This window comes from Amborella trichopoda, chromosome 2, assembly GCF_054954075.1.
Source record: "Amborella trichopoda isolate Santa Cruz 75 chromosome 2, AtrichopodaSantaCruz75HAP2 v2.0, whole genome shotgun sequence".
Taxonomy (NCBI): domain Eukaryota; kingdom Viridiplantae; phylum Streptophyta; class Magnoliopsida; order Amborellales; family Amborellaceae; genus Amborella; species Amborella trichopoda.
Window position 1 is genome coordinate 67,081,438 of NC_142337.1, and position 16,821 is coordinate 67,098,258.

Here is a 16,821-nt window from a genome sequence, read left to right on the forward strand (position 1 = left end):
AGTACAATAAAGCATACAATTCGGTAAAAAAATAACAATAATATAGTCATCCATAATGCCACTACATGTACATTTGACACAAAAAATATTTACAATGATATAGTCATTCGTCACAAATAATATTTACAATGATATAGTGGGCACAATCCCAACTCAATTAAAATGATCACAAATAGTTGTACGTCTCAATTACAAAAATGCAAAATAATATAATAAAAAATACAAGCTCCAAACATGCCTAAAACTCAATTATCAATAATATATATAAAATTTATGTATCAACATACATTTTTTTGCATTAAAATTTTAATAATAAAATTTAAAACACAAGATAATATAATTATCATGCGTGCCCAAATTTTTTTACAATAATATTAATACAGTTAATACCAAGAATATACATACATGCTACAAATAATATTTACAATAATATAGTCATTCAAGATAATATAATGATAAAATATATATCAATCATGTGCATACATTTTATGCATTAAAATTAAAAAATACAGTTTTGCATTAAAAATTTAACATGTATTTTTTTGCATGAATAATCTATCAACATGCAACTTTTTGCATTAAAATTTTAACAATAAAAATTATAAATACAATTTAATTCCTCATGATAATCAAAACCTGGTCACGATTTTCACAATTTTTTTGGAAATCACAATTTTTCAAAAAAATTAATTATAAAAAAAAAAATTCAAAAAACACAACCACAACTCTTCTACATCCGAAATCGAGCAATAAAAATTGCTTAATCCGACAAATTGCACTCAAAATTAATTGAGTAACAATATTACCTTAAAAAACCCTCTAAAATAATTCATAATAGTATTTTAATTCATCTCATATTTGTAGTTTTGCGAAAAAAAAAGCCTTAACTGTTCTTCTGAAAACCATGACTCAAAATAAAAAATCCACTACAAATCCACCAAAATCAACACAAAAGGTATACAATTTATGATGAATAACACAATCACGACTAATTTCCCTCTTATTTCATACAAAATAGAGATCTATTTAATTTGTAATTCAAAGAGTGGCGGAAAAAAAAAAAAAAGCAAAAAAAACACAGACCCAACTTGACATCAGTCATTTGAACTCAAAAATCCACCTCAAATCGAACAAATTATATCTAATTGAATACATTTTATGATAAATAACACTATAAAGAATCAAAACCCTATAATATTAACAAATTATTTACAAAAACTTGCATACAATCGATTGAATGGCTGAAAACCAAACTTCTTACCTGTTTTTCTGCAACCGTGGCTTCAAATCCAAATCTAAGTTGTAATGAAGCAAAATACTCGCAAAGTATGAATAATTTCTTTTAAGTAACACTCTTAAGATCAATAACCCTCATATTTTACAAAAAATGATGCCCTATTTTTCTTGAAATCAGAGAAATGGCAAAAACCTAAAAAAACCCCGTTGTTCTTCACAAATCCGCCGATTTGTTATTGAAATTGAATATTTTAACTCCAACTTATCGAATGATAAGGATGAAAAGCGAAATAAAAAAGCTGAAATATTCGATTCACATGCTAACAAAGCACAACTATAAAAAAAAAAGCCAAAATTTGATGATTCCCATCGCAAAATACTATTCACCCGTGGTTTTGAACAGTGACTCGGGCGATTTACTGTTGGGAATCGCCCGGTTCTCTCTAGACACAGGCGATTCCTCATGTTTCACTAGAACCGGCACGGATGTGTCGATTCCCAAGTCTAACCGGGCAAATCCGATTCGACTCGCCGATTTTTAAAACACTGTTTATAACCATCCGATGTGAAATCTGATGGCTTGAGTGTGTCACAGAATTTGAAAAAATGTCTTTTGAACTTTGGACATGGTAAATGACACAAATGCAACCAACAAATTTTACATCCAATGGTCAAGATTAATTGTGATCTTCATGTACCAAATATAATGATCTTATTGCATACTTTTCTTTACATATTCAGCATGACATGACAAGGAATCCATCTCGACACAAACATTATGCAATCCTTAGATGCATGAGCTGTAGTGCTCAAAGCCACAATAGAAACATACATGTAGCGTTTTACATAACAGCTGTGTGATGTGGCATCCAACAATTCTTCTTCAATAAATGGCAGATGAAGATAGACGTTTCTATGGAGAGTCCTTAACCGTACATGATATTCAGGCATGCCCTAGATGAGCTCTGCACTAGAGCAATTCATAAATTAAACCACCTTCAGTATGCTTTTCTCGAGCGATTCTACAAAGCTTGAGGTTTTGCAAGTGTTACGGAGCTAACCATTTACAGCTGACCAGCGAATGAGTCCACGGCCAATTTATGTCACATGATGTAGAAAAGCTAGGCCTCAGGCTTCTCCACCAGAACTTGTTTCAAAGCCTAGGATTACGTTATAATTGGGCACAGATTACGTTATAATTGGGCACTTCGCCTACATACGGGTGTAGCGTATCATGTAACCATCATCTTTCTCATCAAGCATTTTCTTCATGCTATAAAAGAAGGAGAAACACAAAAAGAACAAATTAAAGAGGTTTATAAATCACCAAATAAATATGAAGATGCACACAAAGATTTCCATGCTTCATGATCTATTACAAATGCAACTCCTACAAAATGCGATCTAGTTTTTCCACTTTTCCTCTTTTTGTCCAACATCTCCAAATCTCTCATGTCGTGAATGTTGCAATGATTTCTACATTCTAGTCCCCAGGTTCTCAAGAATTGAAAGGTGAAATTTACAAAGGAGGTGCTTTCTAATTCCTATCTAATAATAATCATGGGGCATTCGTGACAAGACAAAGGGGGACACTCACCGAGCATTTCGTTCTTCTCTGACTTCAAGGGCTTCAACTTCCTCATTTGACAGAATATCAACGACAGGCTCATACAAATCCCACTCCCTCCTTCTCCTGCCTCAGCAAAATGAAGTTTTCATAGAGCACTGTTATGACTTTTTTCAAGGATATGTTACTTTTCCTAAAACCAATATTCAAGGATGTGTTACCATTATTGCAAAATTGTTGCAACAAGATGCAGATCATCAAACCATCGGAGAAAGAAAGGGATGATACAAGATTAGAAAAGTGAAAAGAAGAAGAAAGAAAAGATTTGTAGTTCCATGACTGCAGTGGTCTGACTGAATAGTTATCAAATCCGGCCACATGACGCTTTAGTGGCAACTTAAAGCAGATGCACCAATGGGTGCACTGCATATTCCCACATATAAGGGCTCATCACTCAACATGAAAGCCCCGTGTATGTGGGAGCCTGCTTATGTGCATTAGACTTAAAAACCCTATGATTTCATCACGACAGTTGCTTTTTGATGAAATTTCTTCCTTAAGCCTATTTTTGGTACTTTATCCAATTGAAGGCTTCTTTCTAACTAAAAAAAAACACTAAAAAATCTCTGGCTAGTGAGATTTTTATTTTGTAATCAAGATGCACCCAAACTTTTCATGAGTTCAGATCAACTAGATCTGAACTTGATGCTCAAATCTAGTTTGGTAGTTTTGATTTTGGGTGTCTGAGGAAGCATTGACAAGTATTAAAGGCATCAAGGATGGGCCCTCAAACCTTTAGGTAAATTCCAATTTCTTCAATTTGAAACATATAATTGGTTTATGTTTGACTGGTTCAATTTAAAATCATATTATTTTTCATATTGTACATGCATTTATGACGTTTTTCGTTTTCTATTTTTCTAAATTTTCATGATTTTTCTCAAACTTTTGGGATTTCTTCACACTTCTTAGGTGGCAAAGTCAAGCTAGTCAACACAAACTCACCCGAGTGGCTCAGATCCACCGGGGGCAAGTTCTGCCTCCAAGATATTTTTCAAGCACTACTTTTAAGTAGTGCTTTGAGCAACCCAAAAGAGGGCAGCAAAAATTTGACCTGAATTAAATTTGCACAGCATGACATAGAATTTCAAGAGGAGGGCAATGATCTCAAATGAGAAGTGAGAAACCAGACTACAAGAGAGAAACTCAATTGTTAAAGAATATTTCTGCCATTAGGTTCACCACATTATAACAAACATTGACCAAGAAAGATATAATGAATTCTGAAAAATACACAAAACATAAATCCAGCCAACATCAACTAAGGAGTCTGAAAGGAAAGGCGAAAAGGGGGGCTTGTTCATGTACCCATTTATCACGGACTATGCCATCTTTACAGTTCACACCCTCTCTCTAAGAGAGAGGGGACTGTAGGGAATGAGTTATGACATGTAAAGGTATGGCCAGTGGTGGGTGTAGATACTAGGACCCAAAAGAAAGAGGCAGTGATCCGCATGGAAGTAAACTATCATAATAATTCACTGATACTCCAACACTAGCAATGCAGTGCTAAAAAGACCACAGGAACAACATTAGTCGGAAAAAGACAATGAGCTCAGTGGATATACCTGACAACACTTGTTTTGCTCCCAAGTAGCTTCATTAAATCCAGAGCAGTACCACCCATTTTACTGCACAAACGAATTATATCAGGAATGGCAATCAATATGAAAGGCTTGCTGGTATGACAAAAGATAAAGACTGAAACTTAAATCACATGGTGAACAACTAGATAAATCTAGGATGCACAGGAATCATCACTCATCAGATGCCCTCACTAAGGTGGTGCTTTGAATACACCAAAGATTTCAACGCACGATGGGATTAGGGAAGGCAACATATATCTTCATGGCTTGTAGTTTCAGTCAAACCATACAAGACCCTATGGAATGAAATATATCTGTGAAGAAATAATCAAAGCTTGGGGTGATAAAAACAAACCTAGCCAGTGCATGTTCTGTACCCCGTTCACGCCGACCCTTCTTGCTAATACGGGTTTCCCTTGCAGAAGCTACATTTTGGACTGCAATCTGTAGCAGATGATACAACCAGTAAATAAGAGAAGATTACCAAGGTAAATTTATTGACGAGGAGAATGAAAATTTAAGAATAAAAATGCCAGCATCCTTGCATTCATAAGGTTCTTAAGCAAAATACTTTGCCAAGTTTAATCAACTCCACAGTAGATATACCCACCTTTCACAAAGGGTTCAACTCAATTTTTACAAGTGATAACTTGCAAACCATAATTCCAAGTCCAGCATGCCATTAGCTACTTAAAATTATCCTAGTGTTACAATTCTTCCATAACTCTTCTATGGTTTTTTCTAAGGGTGAGGTTTGTATAGAGCCTAGGCTCTAAACAATCAAATTACAGCCAACCTTCAAATAGTGTCGAGAAATGTGGTCTCATTATTGGTAATCTTTGTGATAGCCTTAAAATATATTTTCATCTTTATTTATAAAGTTTAAAGCTTCAAAATAGTATCGATTGATAGATCTATGAAAACTTGAAAATTGACAGTCAAAAAATGCGTTACAAAATGCGCTATTTCCAAAACTTGAAATCCATTTTTTTTCTCATGTCTATGTATCTTGATGTCGAGATGATCAATTTGAGGATATTTGGGCATCTAAACAACCTCTTCTAGTAAAAATTTTGAGGTAGGCTCAAATTTGATTGTTTAGAGCCTCGGCTCTATATAAACTTTTCCCTTTTTCTAATGCGTCAAATAACTTGCAAAGCATGGTTTCAACGTAAGGGAGTTTCAATGGCTTCTTAAAATGTGTTTGAACATTAAGATTCTTGCACAAATCTTATCAGATTCTGATATAATTGATAATAACATGGTCTGCATGCCAGCATATGGAGACGTTGTTACATCAACCATTCTATGATAAAAATTACATGGCAATCATGCAGGTTCTCTTATGTTTAAAAGAGATTGTCCATGGGCACTCACCATTGCGAGCCCATACTTTAGAGACTCTCTTGTTGCAATAAAGTCAAAATGAAAGCCTTTTAACCTTCCATGCATACTTTAGAGACTCTCTTGTTGCAATTACATGTTCTCCTTTCTCATCTTACTTTTTCCTTTTAGCTCAGAATGGATTTGAAATCCGTACAATTTTAACTGTCTAAATCAGATTAGCAAGTTGCTTCTCCTCAAGAACGATGCATCTTCCTTCACGAGTTCAACATTTTTATGACATGTTAGACCAGCAACCTTACAGTTCTACTTCAGTCAATAAAACTTCGTATAGAATACATAATGCAGCAGTATCTGCACCATGGCCCCCAAAAACAAGGACATACATGGGAAAACAATATTATGGGTGAGATCGTGACAACAGTTCAAAAAATAGAATGAAAGAAGAAGAAAAACTACGATTCTAACTAAAATCGTGTTTTTTAAACAGAATAAGCAAAAAATTGAATTGCACTTTTTCAATGAAACAAGCAAACTCCTACATCCATTCTAGAAAGTTTAATTGCAGGTCCAGGAATGAATTGCTGAACTGGCCAAGTGGAAGGGTCCCGAATCGATCAAATTGGGACATCAGACAAGACCGGGGAATGAGCCAGATTTTCTGAGGGACTCCACTGAATTTCCAATTCCTGGCCACATCGGCCAGGATTTGGTGAGTCTGACTTTTCTTTTCTTTTTTCATTTCGCAGGAAAAACAACTTTAAGGTAGATTTTTGGGGCCAACAAGGGGTATGAAGATCCCAAATTTCAGCCCAAGGTTTTTGACTGTTCTATCAGATCCATAACCAAATCTTTTGAAAGGCCTACCGACTTTTACACATTTAAAAGAATTCAATTTCCAAATTTTGAGTTTGAAAGAGCTTCAGCAAGCCTCCAATCACATCGATTTGAAGCCTAACCCCAAGGGATCTTTGGGGGTTTTATTTTGGAGACTCTAGGTTGACTTAACACCAGAGTTGATTTTCTCACTACAAACCCTTTCTATTTTCTCATCACTATACATAGCATTTTATGAAATTTATTTCATTTCCTATTATTACTTCTTTTTGGGATTTTTTCAATTGCTTAATTTTTAATGCCACTCAAGGCCCAATCTGTCAACTCACCGAGCTAACTCAGCCAGCCCATGGCCAAATCTGGCTTTTAAAAAACTGGTTAGGAACAGATAAAGTATAGATAAGGCCTAATAATCGAACCTGTGAACTGTTGGGTAACCATCTTTCCAAAGATACCATTAAAATCGCCTCAACCATTTCAGGAAACGTAGATTTCCAAGGAAATTTGCTTTTTCTAGTGACAGAAACATTTATTTAAGAAGCCTATTTCCAGCCAAAATCAGTTGAGGTTTCATATGTCATTTCCTGCAATGACCAGCATAGCCTTGTATTGTCTCAGATTGACATAGATCATATGAAAAGAAAAAAAGAGGTTCAAATACCGAGGCATTGCAAACTGATTACAGGTCCCAAAATCTATTCTCACACAGCCCTACTTCATTTGGAATCACATCCTCTTTAGAAGAACCCAACTACACCTACTAGTTAAAAAGACACCAAAGTCAAATCAAGATTACGGCACCAATCAAGTGCTCAATTTAGTTACACCGCACACATGAATCTCGTAAATATGGTAGTAGTTGAAGTTGTAACCATAATTAGGACCTTATGCAATCAAGAGGATCTAAGAATCCATGTTCGATCATTTTGTGTGGAATTCAAAAACAGTTCGCACATGATTAAGGATGATCATACTAGAAACCCAAAATTAAAGTTTTGCAAACCTTGAATCCATAGCTTCAAATTTTGAAATTTAAAAAGAACATGAATAAGGCACAACTGCATGACAAATCTTGCACCAGATCACAAGAACATGCATGTGCTCATATATTAGTGGGAATAATTACCTCCCAAAAAACCTCTGTACCACATGCACACTAACCAACAAGAGAAAAGGAAAAAGAGCAACCCATATAAGTGCATAAATCCCATAAACTAATAAATTTGAAGATATCTTAACAGGTCATAAATTCCATGTCGTATCCATGTCTTAGATCCAAAATAACAAATACACAAGCAATACACTTTTTAAGTCACATTCCAACAATGAATTTTTCTGCACGTATTCCCTTAGTTTTTATATATATTCTCATTTTTCTTTGTTTATTTAATGTCATTATATTTCCTCAGTGTATTCTCTTCTAGTAATCGAATTTTTCCCCACGTATTCCCTTAGTTTTGATTTATATTCTCATTTTTCTCTGTTTATTTAAAGTCATTATATTTCCTCAGTATATTTCTCTTCTAGTTATCTCCTAAGACGATGATATTTATCTATTCTTGCTATTATGTCCGTTTCAAGCATACTCAGGATAATATTCTCTCTTTTAGGTAGCCCAGTAAAGTTGCATGAACGAAATATGGACCCTTGACTTCTCTCCTGTAACCCGGGTATTTCACTAGTAGACTAAAGTCACAGTTGAATGATATTTTACTAGATGTTCATAGGTATGACTTCAGAGCAAATTTTGAAATCTCAACCTCTTTTCTATAGGACAATTGATATTGTATTTTAGGTCCTTTTTCATTTGAGAGGACTGTATCTTAGGTCACAACTGTTTGAAAACAAATCAATCCATTTTAATCATTAAGTGAAGGTCCAGAGCACAAACCTCATAAAGTTGCTCCCTGATGGCTACTGCAATGGCAGGCTGCAAGAAGAGTAGAAAACAAAATGAGTCCATGTAACATTAAATCTTCACATTTATTGTCCTAGGTGGTACTCTAAACTTCAGAAGCGGGTAAAGGAACGAACAGAATGGCAATTAGAAAGTAATGCAGCACATACATCTACTCTTCAAAAATAAAGTCTGTCAGAAATCGCACGATTTTAGCCCCTTTCTTTTTCATATGTTAGATTAACCATCAGAAAGTGTAGCTATACATGCATTTATGTACCAACAGGATAACTCATTCAACCACACTAGATAATAGATCCATTAAATGCATGCGCATGTGTGAAAATGACCACCTTAGGGGAGATATACAATAATGGGCAATAATAAAATAACCAATGCTACTAAGACTGGACTAGAGGTCCAACTGTTGAAGGCACCTGTTTGGTGGGACCAACTGAACCAGCCAGGTTCACCAGTCCAGACATCAAACAAAAAAGAAGGAAAAATACAAATAAATTGAAAAATAAACAAATAAAATATTAAAATCTAAAACTAAAAAAAATTCAGAAAACTATCAGGAGCAAGTGTTAAAAGATTGGTCATAGTAATATGAACGACAAACATAAACCAGTAAAAGATTTGGCTAAAGGTCAAACCATTGAGGGCACCTGTTTGGTGGGACCAACTGAACCGGACAGGTTCACCAGTCCAGACATCAAAACAAAAAACGAAGGAAAAATACAAATAAATTGAAACATAAACAAATGAAATATTAAAATCTAAAAATAGAAAAAAATCAGAAAACTATCAGGAGCAAGTGTTATAAGACTGGTCATAGTAATATGAACAAATATAAACCAGTAAAAGATTTGGCTAAAACCAGTCTGAACAAGCCACTAGGCCAATTTCAACTGGTCTCAATTGGCTGGATCAAACCGGTGTTGACCGGTTTGATGCCCACCTGGTTTAGGACGGGTGAACCTACAAGTTGGGGCCCTGATCCACCAGTCCTGGAAAGAACCTGCTGGTCCGGTTTGGTCTTAATACATACATAAAGGCAGACAACAATCTTGATTAAACAATAGAAACACACAAAGACAACAACAATGACCTTGATTATAGTCATTAGATACTACAAAAAGGAATATACTAGCTATAATATACAGCCTTGATCATCAGACACAATTCCACCCACTCGAACCTCCAGAAGAGCACTTCCCCAAAAGCCTAAATAAGCTCGCATATTCCCTCGATCCCATGCTCCAAGAGCCCAAATCTGAATACCCCAAGAGACATAACCACTTTCCAGGGAGTTCCTACATCTAATTCACCTCCATTGTAACCCTGTTCCTAATACAGATTATAGTCATTAGCCTAATACCACTCTCCCATGGCCTCAGGTTTAGCCTTCTTCCTCATGGTCATCACTCCACAAGGAGTGCCACCTTAGTCTTACAATCTGCGTATCACTATAAAAAAGCAAGTTCCTATTAACGAGCATATCCTACAAAAGAACATCAATATTTACCACCATCGTCACTTGACAATGTCGTATACCATGAATAGAAGATAAAAGCAAAAAAAATTTTGATTAATCAAGGAAAATTAATTATCTTGCTTACTCCAACTTCAGGATCTTCAATGTCCAAGTCCCTGCAGAGGTTCCTAGCAAACTCCTCAGGATCACTCTCAAAATTGCTTACATCCTGAAATGCATTTTTTGCCATTAAAATCATATTAGTTGACTGCAGAAGGACATGAATCTTTACCAGTATCAACAAGAACGAAGTAATGAAATGATTATTAAAACTGAGACTTGGCCTCAAGCAGCCATGAATCAAGTTGACCACTGCTTCGGCAAGTTAACTCAGTCATACTGAGGAAATGATGCAACAGATTTACACATTCATCCGCACACACATATAATTGCACATAGAAGATAGGCCTTACAACTGGTCCCAGAGTCCCAAATTGGGTGGACACACAATGACTCAACCAAATGAGCTAGTCAACCAAGAAGTAGGCCACCTCAAATGTTATTTTACTTGTAAGAAATCCATTTCAATAATAGCAAACATACCCATAGAAATTGATCTCTTATGATTGTTTTATTTACACGAAGGTCCAGCTGCAATCAATAGTAACAGCATAGCACATAATTAGCAAGCAATTAAGTATGCTGGGATCATTATAAGGTTTAACAGCATCAAATTTTAGAAACAATGATTAAATAATCCATATCAACCCACCTTGATGGGCAACAGCTTCTCAACTGTATTCATCTCTTGTCCTTCATAGGACCGAAATTCTGTTATCTGTGACTGGTGCAAGCAAAGAGCACAAAAGTAAATAAGGTATAAATCTAAACCCAGCCACTCATCTATTTATACAAAGTTTGGTGAATGAGTTATTATTTTTGTGTCATAAATAAACAAACTTCTGTTAATTTGAAAAGGAAAAGTATAAAAATAAAAAAAACAAAAGTAAAGTACAAGTTACAACCATCAAATGAAGGAGTTCCAAAGATGACAACTCAATCACCCACTATTCCCACTCTATGAGATTACTACCCTATCCACCCCACTGTTAACTAATGCATTGATTTCCCAATTTGCCTCCCTTCAACAGTTATTCTGCTCTAGAAAAGTTTATAGACATATTCCAAATAAGTTAAGACAAATGTCATCCTTTGAAATAGAAGTGTTCTATATTGCACCGCTAGTTATCCAAACTAACAAATGCACAGTTGTTTTAGCAACAAGTAATCATCCAATAAAGATAACGGAACTTACAGTCTGCTGGGGAGCATTATGTTAATAGAACAAAAGAGAAACCCGCATTGTCAAGCAGCTAAGTCAAAAAAGAGAAATGAAAAAGACAACCATACACCTTCCACTACATTACCATAAGCCCAAAGATTGAAGTACAATTGTATAAAGGCATTGCATTGTGTTAATTATTTACAAGGATTGCAACACTTGTAACTAAGTGAAGGCAAACATGTATTACGCGAAGAATATCAACATCTTTACCAAATGAACCTAGAGAATGTTATACACAAAGTTATTCAGAATGGACTGGACTGATTAGAGGAACTGGTTGGACTGGGAACAGGACCTGGATCCAGTTCAGTCCCATCTTGAATTCGGATTTTCATCAAAACCAGTTGTCATACCACTTGAATTGCTCAGACCAGTCGGGTAAAATTTTCATCTTTTTTATTTCTTTTACATTTTTATATTTTTCCTTAATATTTTAAGACAAGTCAAACTGATTTGACCACTGGTCCAGCCAGTTTGGACTGGAGCACATCCTCACCTTTTTGACCTCTGGACCATTTCTGATAGGTGTGATAATTACTGCTTTTATCTTCTCATACATCATTATAAAATCTAGATAAAACGGTAAACCTTACCATGAAACCTATGCATGAATTATCGTCATCAGAAATTCAGACTATCTCATGAAACTCACTGTAGAAAAATTAAACAAAAAAATTAAGACATGTATCTCTCTTAAAAGGGCCGGTTGCTTTTTTTCATGCGTGTGTGGGTGTGGGCGAGTTTTTTTTTTTTTTTTTGAGTTGATGGGGGTGGGTGGGGGGTAGCCTTCCTTTTCCACATGGTTGTTTTACAGATCCCAAGACCATTGATGAAAGTCCAAGTTGAGTGACAAAAACACTAACATTTTTGAGCAGCCATGTCCTAATAACAAGCGCATTTTTTTGTGACGGTGTTGATATTTAATACCATGGATCAAACACTCAAAGACTCAACTTGAGACTCAGTCAACTTGACCAAGTCCCACTGAAATCTGAGTTCATTGGAAGCAGGACTGGATCGACTCAACAGAAACCAAACACTTCAAGAAAATATCAAAGGATTAGGTGCGCATATTTTGCCAAGGTTAGTTTCTCAACTGACTGGTTTTTTTGGATAGTGGAAGTCTGGAGTCTACTGAGATTAATCACAGTCCAATAGCAAAGCAATTCAAGGATCAGCACAAACGTATGCAAACTATTTTTTTGCTCTTATTTTGGTCTGAAAGAATGACAGAAAACTATACACATGTTCACAATTTATGACTTGACTTCCCAACAATTTTGAAAAATCAATGACCGACTTGTGACATGATTCATATGAAAGAAGACTAAAAAAACTTGAAATAGCATATTACAAAACAAAATGCAAACATGATTGGAACTATCAAATCATCGAGCAGTCAATCCCATTTATGCAAAGTCAAATTTGATTCATCCCAACATAATAGCAAGCAAAAGAGTGATCATTCTAGAAAAGCCATTGCATCATTTTATAATCAATCACAAGCACATCTGCCACATTAAACTTACTTGCATTGATTGTGCAATTTGTGTTATGAATGTTGGAGGGAGCTTCATTTCCCTTGCTGTCCGCTTTGCAAAGACCAGCACTTCTGGGTCCGGATCTTTGAAACATTAATATAATAAAGGTAGACACATTTATAAGAACTTATGAAAATAGCCTGAGCTGAGATAACTAATAACATTACTATTCAAGATCAAGCACATAAGAATCAAAGTGTATGCCGCCATTTCCCACATATCCGTGAGTATATAAAATAATACATGATCTAGTAGTACTTGATTTGTAACTAGGAACACCTTTATAGCTCTTTGCTCGCACAATATGCAATAGCAGATGTATCACAAATTTGTGTCAGTGTATGTCTTCAAGTATTTGTGGAAGGCACCAAACGAAGAAAAATAGCAGATAAATGACAATCCAGAAGGATGCACAACTCGAGTAAATGAATAAAAATGAGATAGCCTCATTTAATACATGTGGGACATTGTGTCCATCAAGTAGTATTCTAACTGTGGTCAGGGACCTAAGTAATCAAATATCCAATCAGCATCAAAGTAGAATTACAAGGAGTATTAATCACTCGAACCTATCTTTCCTGTATAGAGATCACCAGTCCGCTTCAACTTTACTTGCCAGTTTGTTCTTTCATGAACATAATTCATATCTAGATGCTATTTTTTAATGGTACTGCTGTTGCTTTTAATTGAAGAGGTGTATTACAAATTGTTTACAGTTTCACCACCCAAATATACTAGTGCTTTCTGTATCAGTATATGCTAAACATTACAGAGAGGTCTAGCAATATCAAGTTAACGTGTTTTATCAAGGGAGCAAGTAAAAGACTTAGGAACACATAGATAGGCATACCAGAAGGATTCCAAGTAAAAGCATCTTTATAACGCTGTCCATCGATTTCAATGTCAATTCGTATAGGAATTAGATTCTCTGATGTTGGCCTGTAGAAAAAAATGTATTTACTGAGATGAAACTTCAACAAAGAAGTAAAACAATTAGTAGTAAAGAACAAAAGAAATAGCAAAGGAGACATAATATATCAATTATCTCCACTTTTTATTTTCCCTCAGATCTCATGTTTAAAGTTTAAGTGCTCTTGCAAAATGAAGAAACATAACATCAAAAGTGACAAGCTTCTCCCAAACCATCAGCTCATTGACTAAAGACATTTTCCATATTGGAGAATGAATTTGCACACTAAAAGACAGAGCACCTCTTTAGAGGCACAAAGACAAAATAGCCACCGAATCAAACTAAAATAACTAAGAGAAACAAATCAAACCAGGGGAGGTTATGAACATGCCACAAGTGTCAATGATGTTCAAAATTCTGACCAAATCATCACCAATTATGAGAACCACTTTTAAAATGGAGAATGCCCATCAAAGTACAGCTGGTGTTACTTGTCAAAAAGGCAGGCAAACACTGGAAAAATATGCCTCTCCTTCCCTCTTTGGATCATAAAACTTTGATTAAGTGCATGTATGCAGACATTAAGGGAACATAAGGTATCGAAATAACTGCACAATTTTTCCCCCTTCATGCACAAGCTAGATTTACAAGTCAAACATTGTAGGTGATGCAATATATTGCCCCTTCTATGATAATTTTCTGACTTTTTAACAAATGATTCCCATCTTAATACTTTACTCATCCCAATTTGATTGGATTAAGACAAGCCCTGTGCTGATATAATCTATCATAAAAAATAAAAAAAAATCTTCTTGTTCATCATCACTTCTCAGAAGTGATTTCTAAATCAATGTTAAAGATTTAGTCCTCATTTAAGAGTCATCAAAAGCCACTGTTTAAACAATTGCTGACTCGCCCGAGTAATTCTAGAGTTCAAGAAGAAAGCAATATTTTCACAAGAATGCTGTATTTAATAAGACATCTATGAAATTGAAACTCATGAGTAAGTACAAGTAACACTAGTGACCAAAATACATAACTGCAATACGAAAGAAACATTATTAAATCCAGTTTTCACTAACAACTATCAATATGCTAAGGATATATAAGTTTCTTAACATCAATGATACAGTTTACCCACACAAGCCCCTCAAAGTTTCTGATACTGAGTAAAAGAAATCCAAATAAAAATCCAATAAATGAGATACAGAAGCCCTAATGATTAAATAAGCAACATGCAGCTTATAAATTAGCCCCACAAATTGTGATATCCATCAATAGAACACAAAACCCCAATAAATGGCTTCCCACGTTCGGCCCCAATACTCAAAACATTTCATGTTCTTCTCCTTGACAATGAGACATAAAAGAACCCAACCGTAAATTAACTCCGATCCAATTGTTGCCACCTATCCCGAACCCTAATCAATCGGCCCGCATTAGGTTCAACTTGACCACACTCAGTAACATAGCAAACAACCAAAATAACTTGAATCTATTTAGTAAATTTCTAAAAAGTAACCAAATGTCACCAAATCCCGTAACATCAGCAAAAACATAAAAGAGTTTGAATCTATTTAAAGACGAAGAAATTAAATTTCAAAAGTTCCAAATTTATACAGGAATTTTCCAATATGTGGACGAGCTCGATGTATAGAGATGAATGGCAAAAATAAAAATAAAAATAAAAGATAAAATGAAGACTAAAACCAGCCTTAAAAGCAAGGTACATCTGTAGATCTCTCGGAGAAAGAAGCAAGAAATACTCCATGAAAGATGGTGAGAAAATAATTATGCAGGGAAAATCAATTCATGAGACTTACAATCTAAATTTTGTGGGAACCTTGGCGCCTGTTGGTACGGACCTCATGGCGGCCGCGACTGAAATTCCACTCGCCGAAAATGGGAGGGAAAAGTCTCTCAAACAACTCTCGAAAATTAATTTATAATTTTAAAGTGGCATCGGTACCCGTAATATTTTTGATGGGCTTCGTCCTCACATAGTTTATAAAAATTTATTCAAAATTAATATATCGACTGTCTTTAAACTATTGGATTCCTCAAATAAAATGAATACTTTTTTTTAATATATATATTTTAAAATTATTATTCATGCCTTGTTAATATCTGTAAAATATAGTGATTCGAAGGGTTTTTATACCTATTTTAGCTAAACCGAATCCCTCACGAGTTAAATGACTAATTCCAATAACACTTTCATCTTCTAACAAAATGGAGGTTTTATAAAACGTTTATGATGTAAACGATATGGGATAGTCCATTCCCATGTTATGGCGGTAACGTGTGTCATAAAGGAATAAATAGTGTTTCACTAAACATAAGGGAATAAAGGGTATATAATGTGAGACTATTTATCTTTCATAAAAGGAAGTCATGAGTACTTATAACTATCCAATATAAAATCTGATAGATTTGGTATGTCACAAATTTTGAAAATATTTATTTTGAAGTTTGAGTTTGGTCAATAGAATAAATGTGTAAATCCAATTTCACATCCAATTGTCAAGACAAATTGTGACCACCTTATATTAAAAATAAATGGTCTCATTGTATACTTTTCCATATCTAACGTGCATTTATTTTGTTGGAAATAAAACTAGGAAAGTTTTTAAAATAGTGAACACTATTGTAAGGGACTTTACAACAAATTTGTATTTTGTTTTTTAAAATTCAAAGTAGTTAGCAATATTGCTCCAAACCTTCTTCCCCGAGTGTCTTTTATTTTATGTAATTGTCGTATCCATTCTCTCACTTATCCCTCAACATGCGCAACCCACCCTTGCCTCATCGATCCACTTTGCCCTCACAATTAGAGGCTGTCGATTATTTTTCCTACCTGATGTGGACCTATTCCAAGCATAAATTGTAGTATAGCAAATGCTGACAACACTAGTGTATCACATTACTATCCGATCACTTCTAGCCATCCTATCAATATCATATAACTAAGAGTTTTTAAACAGATAAATTAAATTTATATGTGCGAAGACTTAAATTTGC

The 16,821-nt window shown here is 34.8% G+C and overlaps 1 protein-coding gene across 3 annotated transcripts; it reads right to left on the bottom strand.

Moving 5' to 3' along the window:
- Positions 1 to 1,931: 1,931 nt before the first annotated feature.
- BSH (transcription regulatory protein SNF5, putative (BSH)) lies at positions 1,932 to 16,061 on the bottom strand. Of its 3 annotated transcripts, none has more exons than XM_006840325.4 (11): positions 15,624 to 16,061; positions 13,741 to 13,829; positions 12,879 to 12,973; positions 10,777 to 10,848; positions 10,608 to 10,655; positions 10,150 to 10,233; positions 8,522 to 8,560; positions 4,805 to 4,893; positions 4,432 to 4,494; positions 2,834 to 2,929; positions 1,932 to 2,509 (listed from the first exon to the last, which is right to left on the bottom strand). In XM_006840325.4, the coding sequence occupies exons 1-11, from the start codon at positions 15,668 to 15,670 to the stop codon at positions 2,449 to 2,451; spliced, it is 783 nt and encodes a 260-aa protein (XP_006840388.1). In that variant the 5' UTR covers positions 15,671 to 16,061; the 3' UTR covers positions 1,932 to 2,448. The 3 variants fall into 3 exon arrangements, with proteins under 3 accessions (XP_006840388.1, XP_011621875.1, XP_011621876.1); XM_011623573.3 differs by having other exon boundaries at positions 12,879 to 12,961; positions 15,624 to 16,013; XM_011623574.3 differs by lacking the exon at positions 1,932 to 2,509 and having other exon boundaries at positions 2,830 to 2,929; positions 15,624 to 16,060.
- Positions 16,062 to 16,821: the final 760 nt, after the last annotated feature.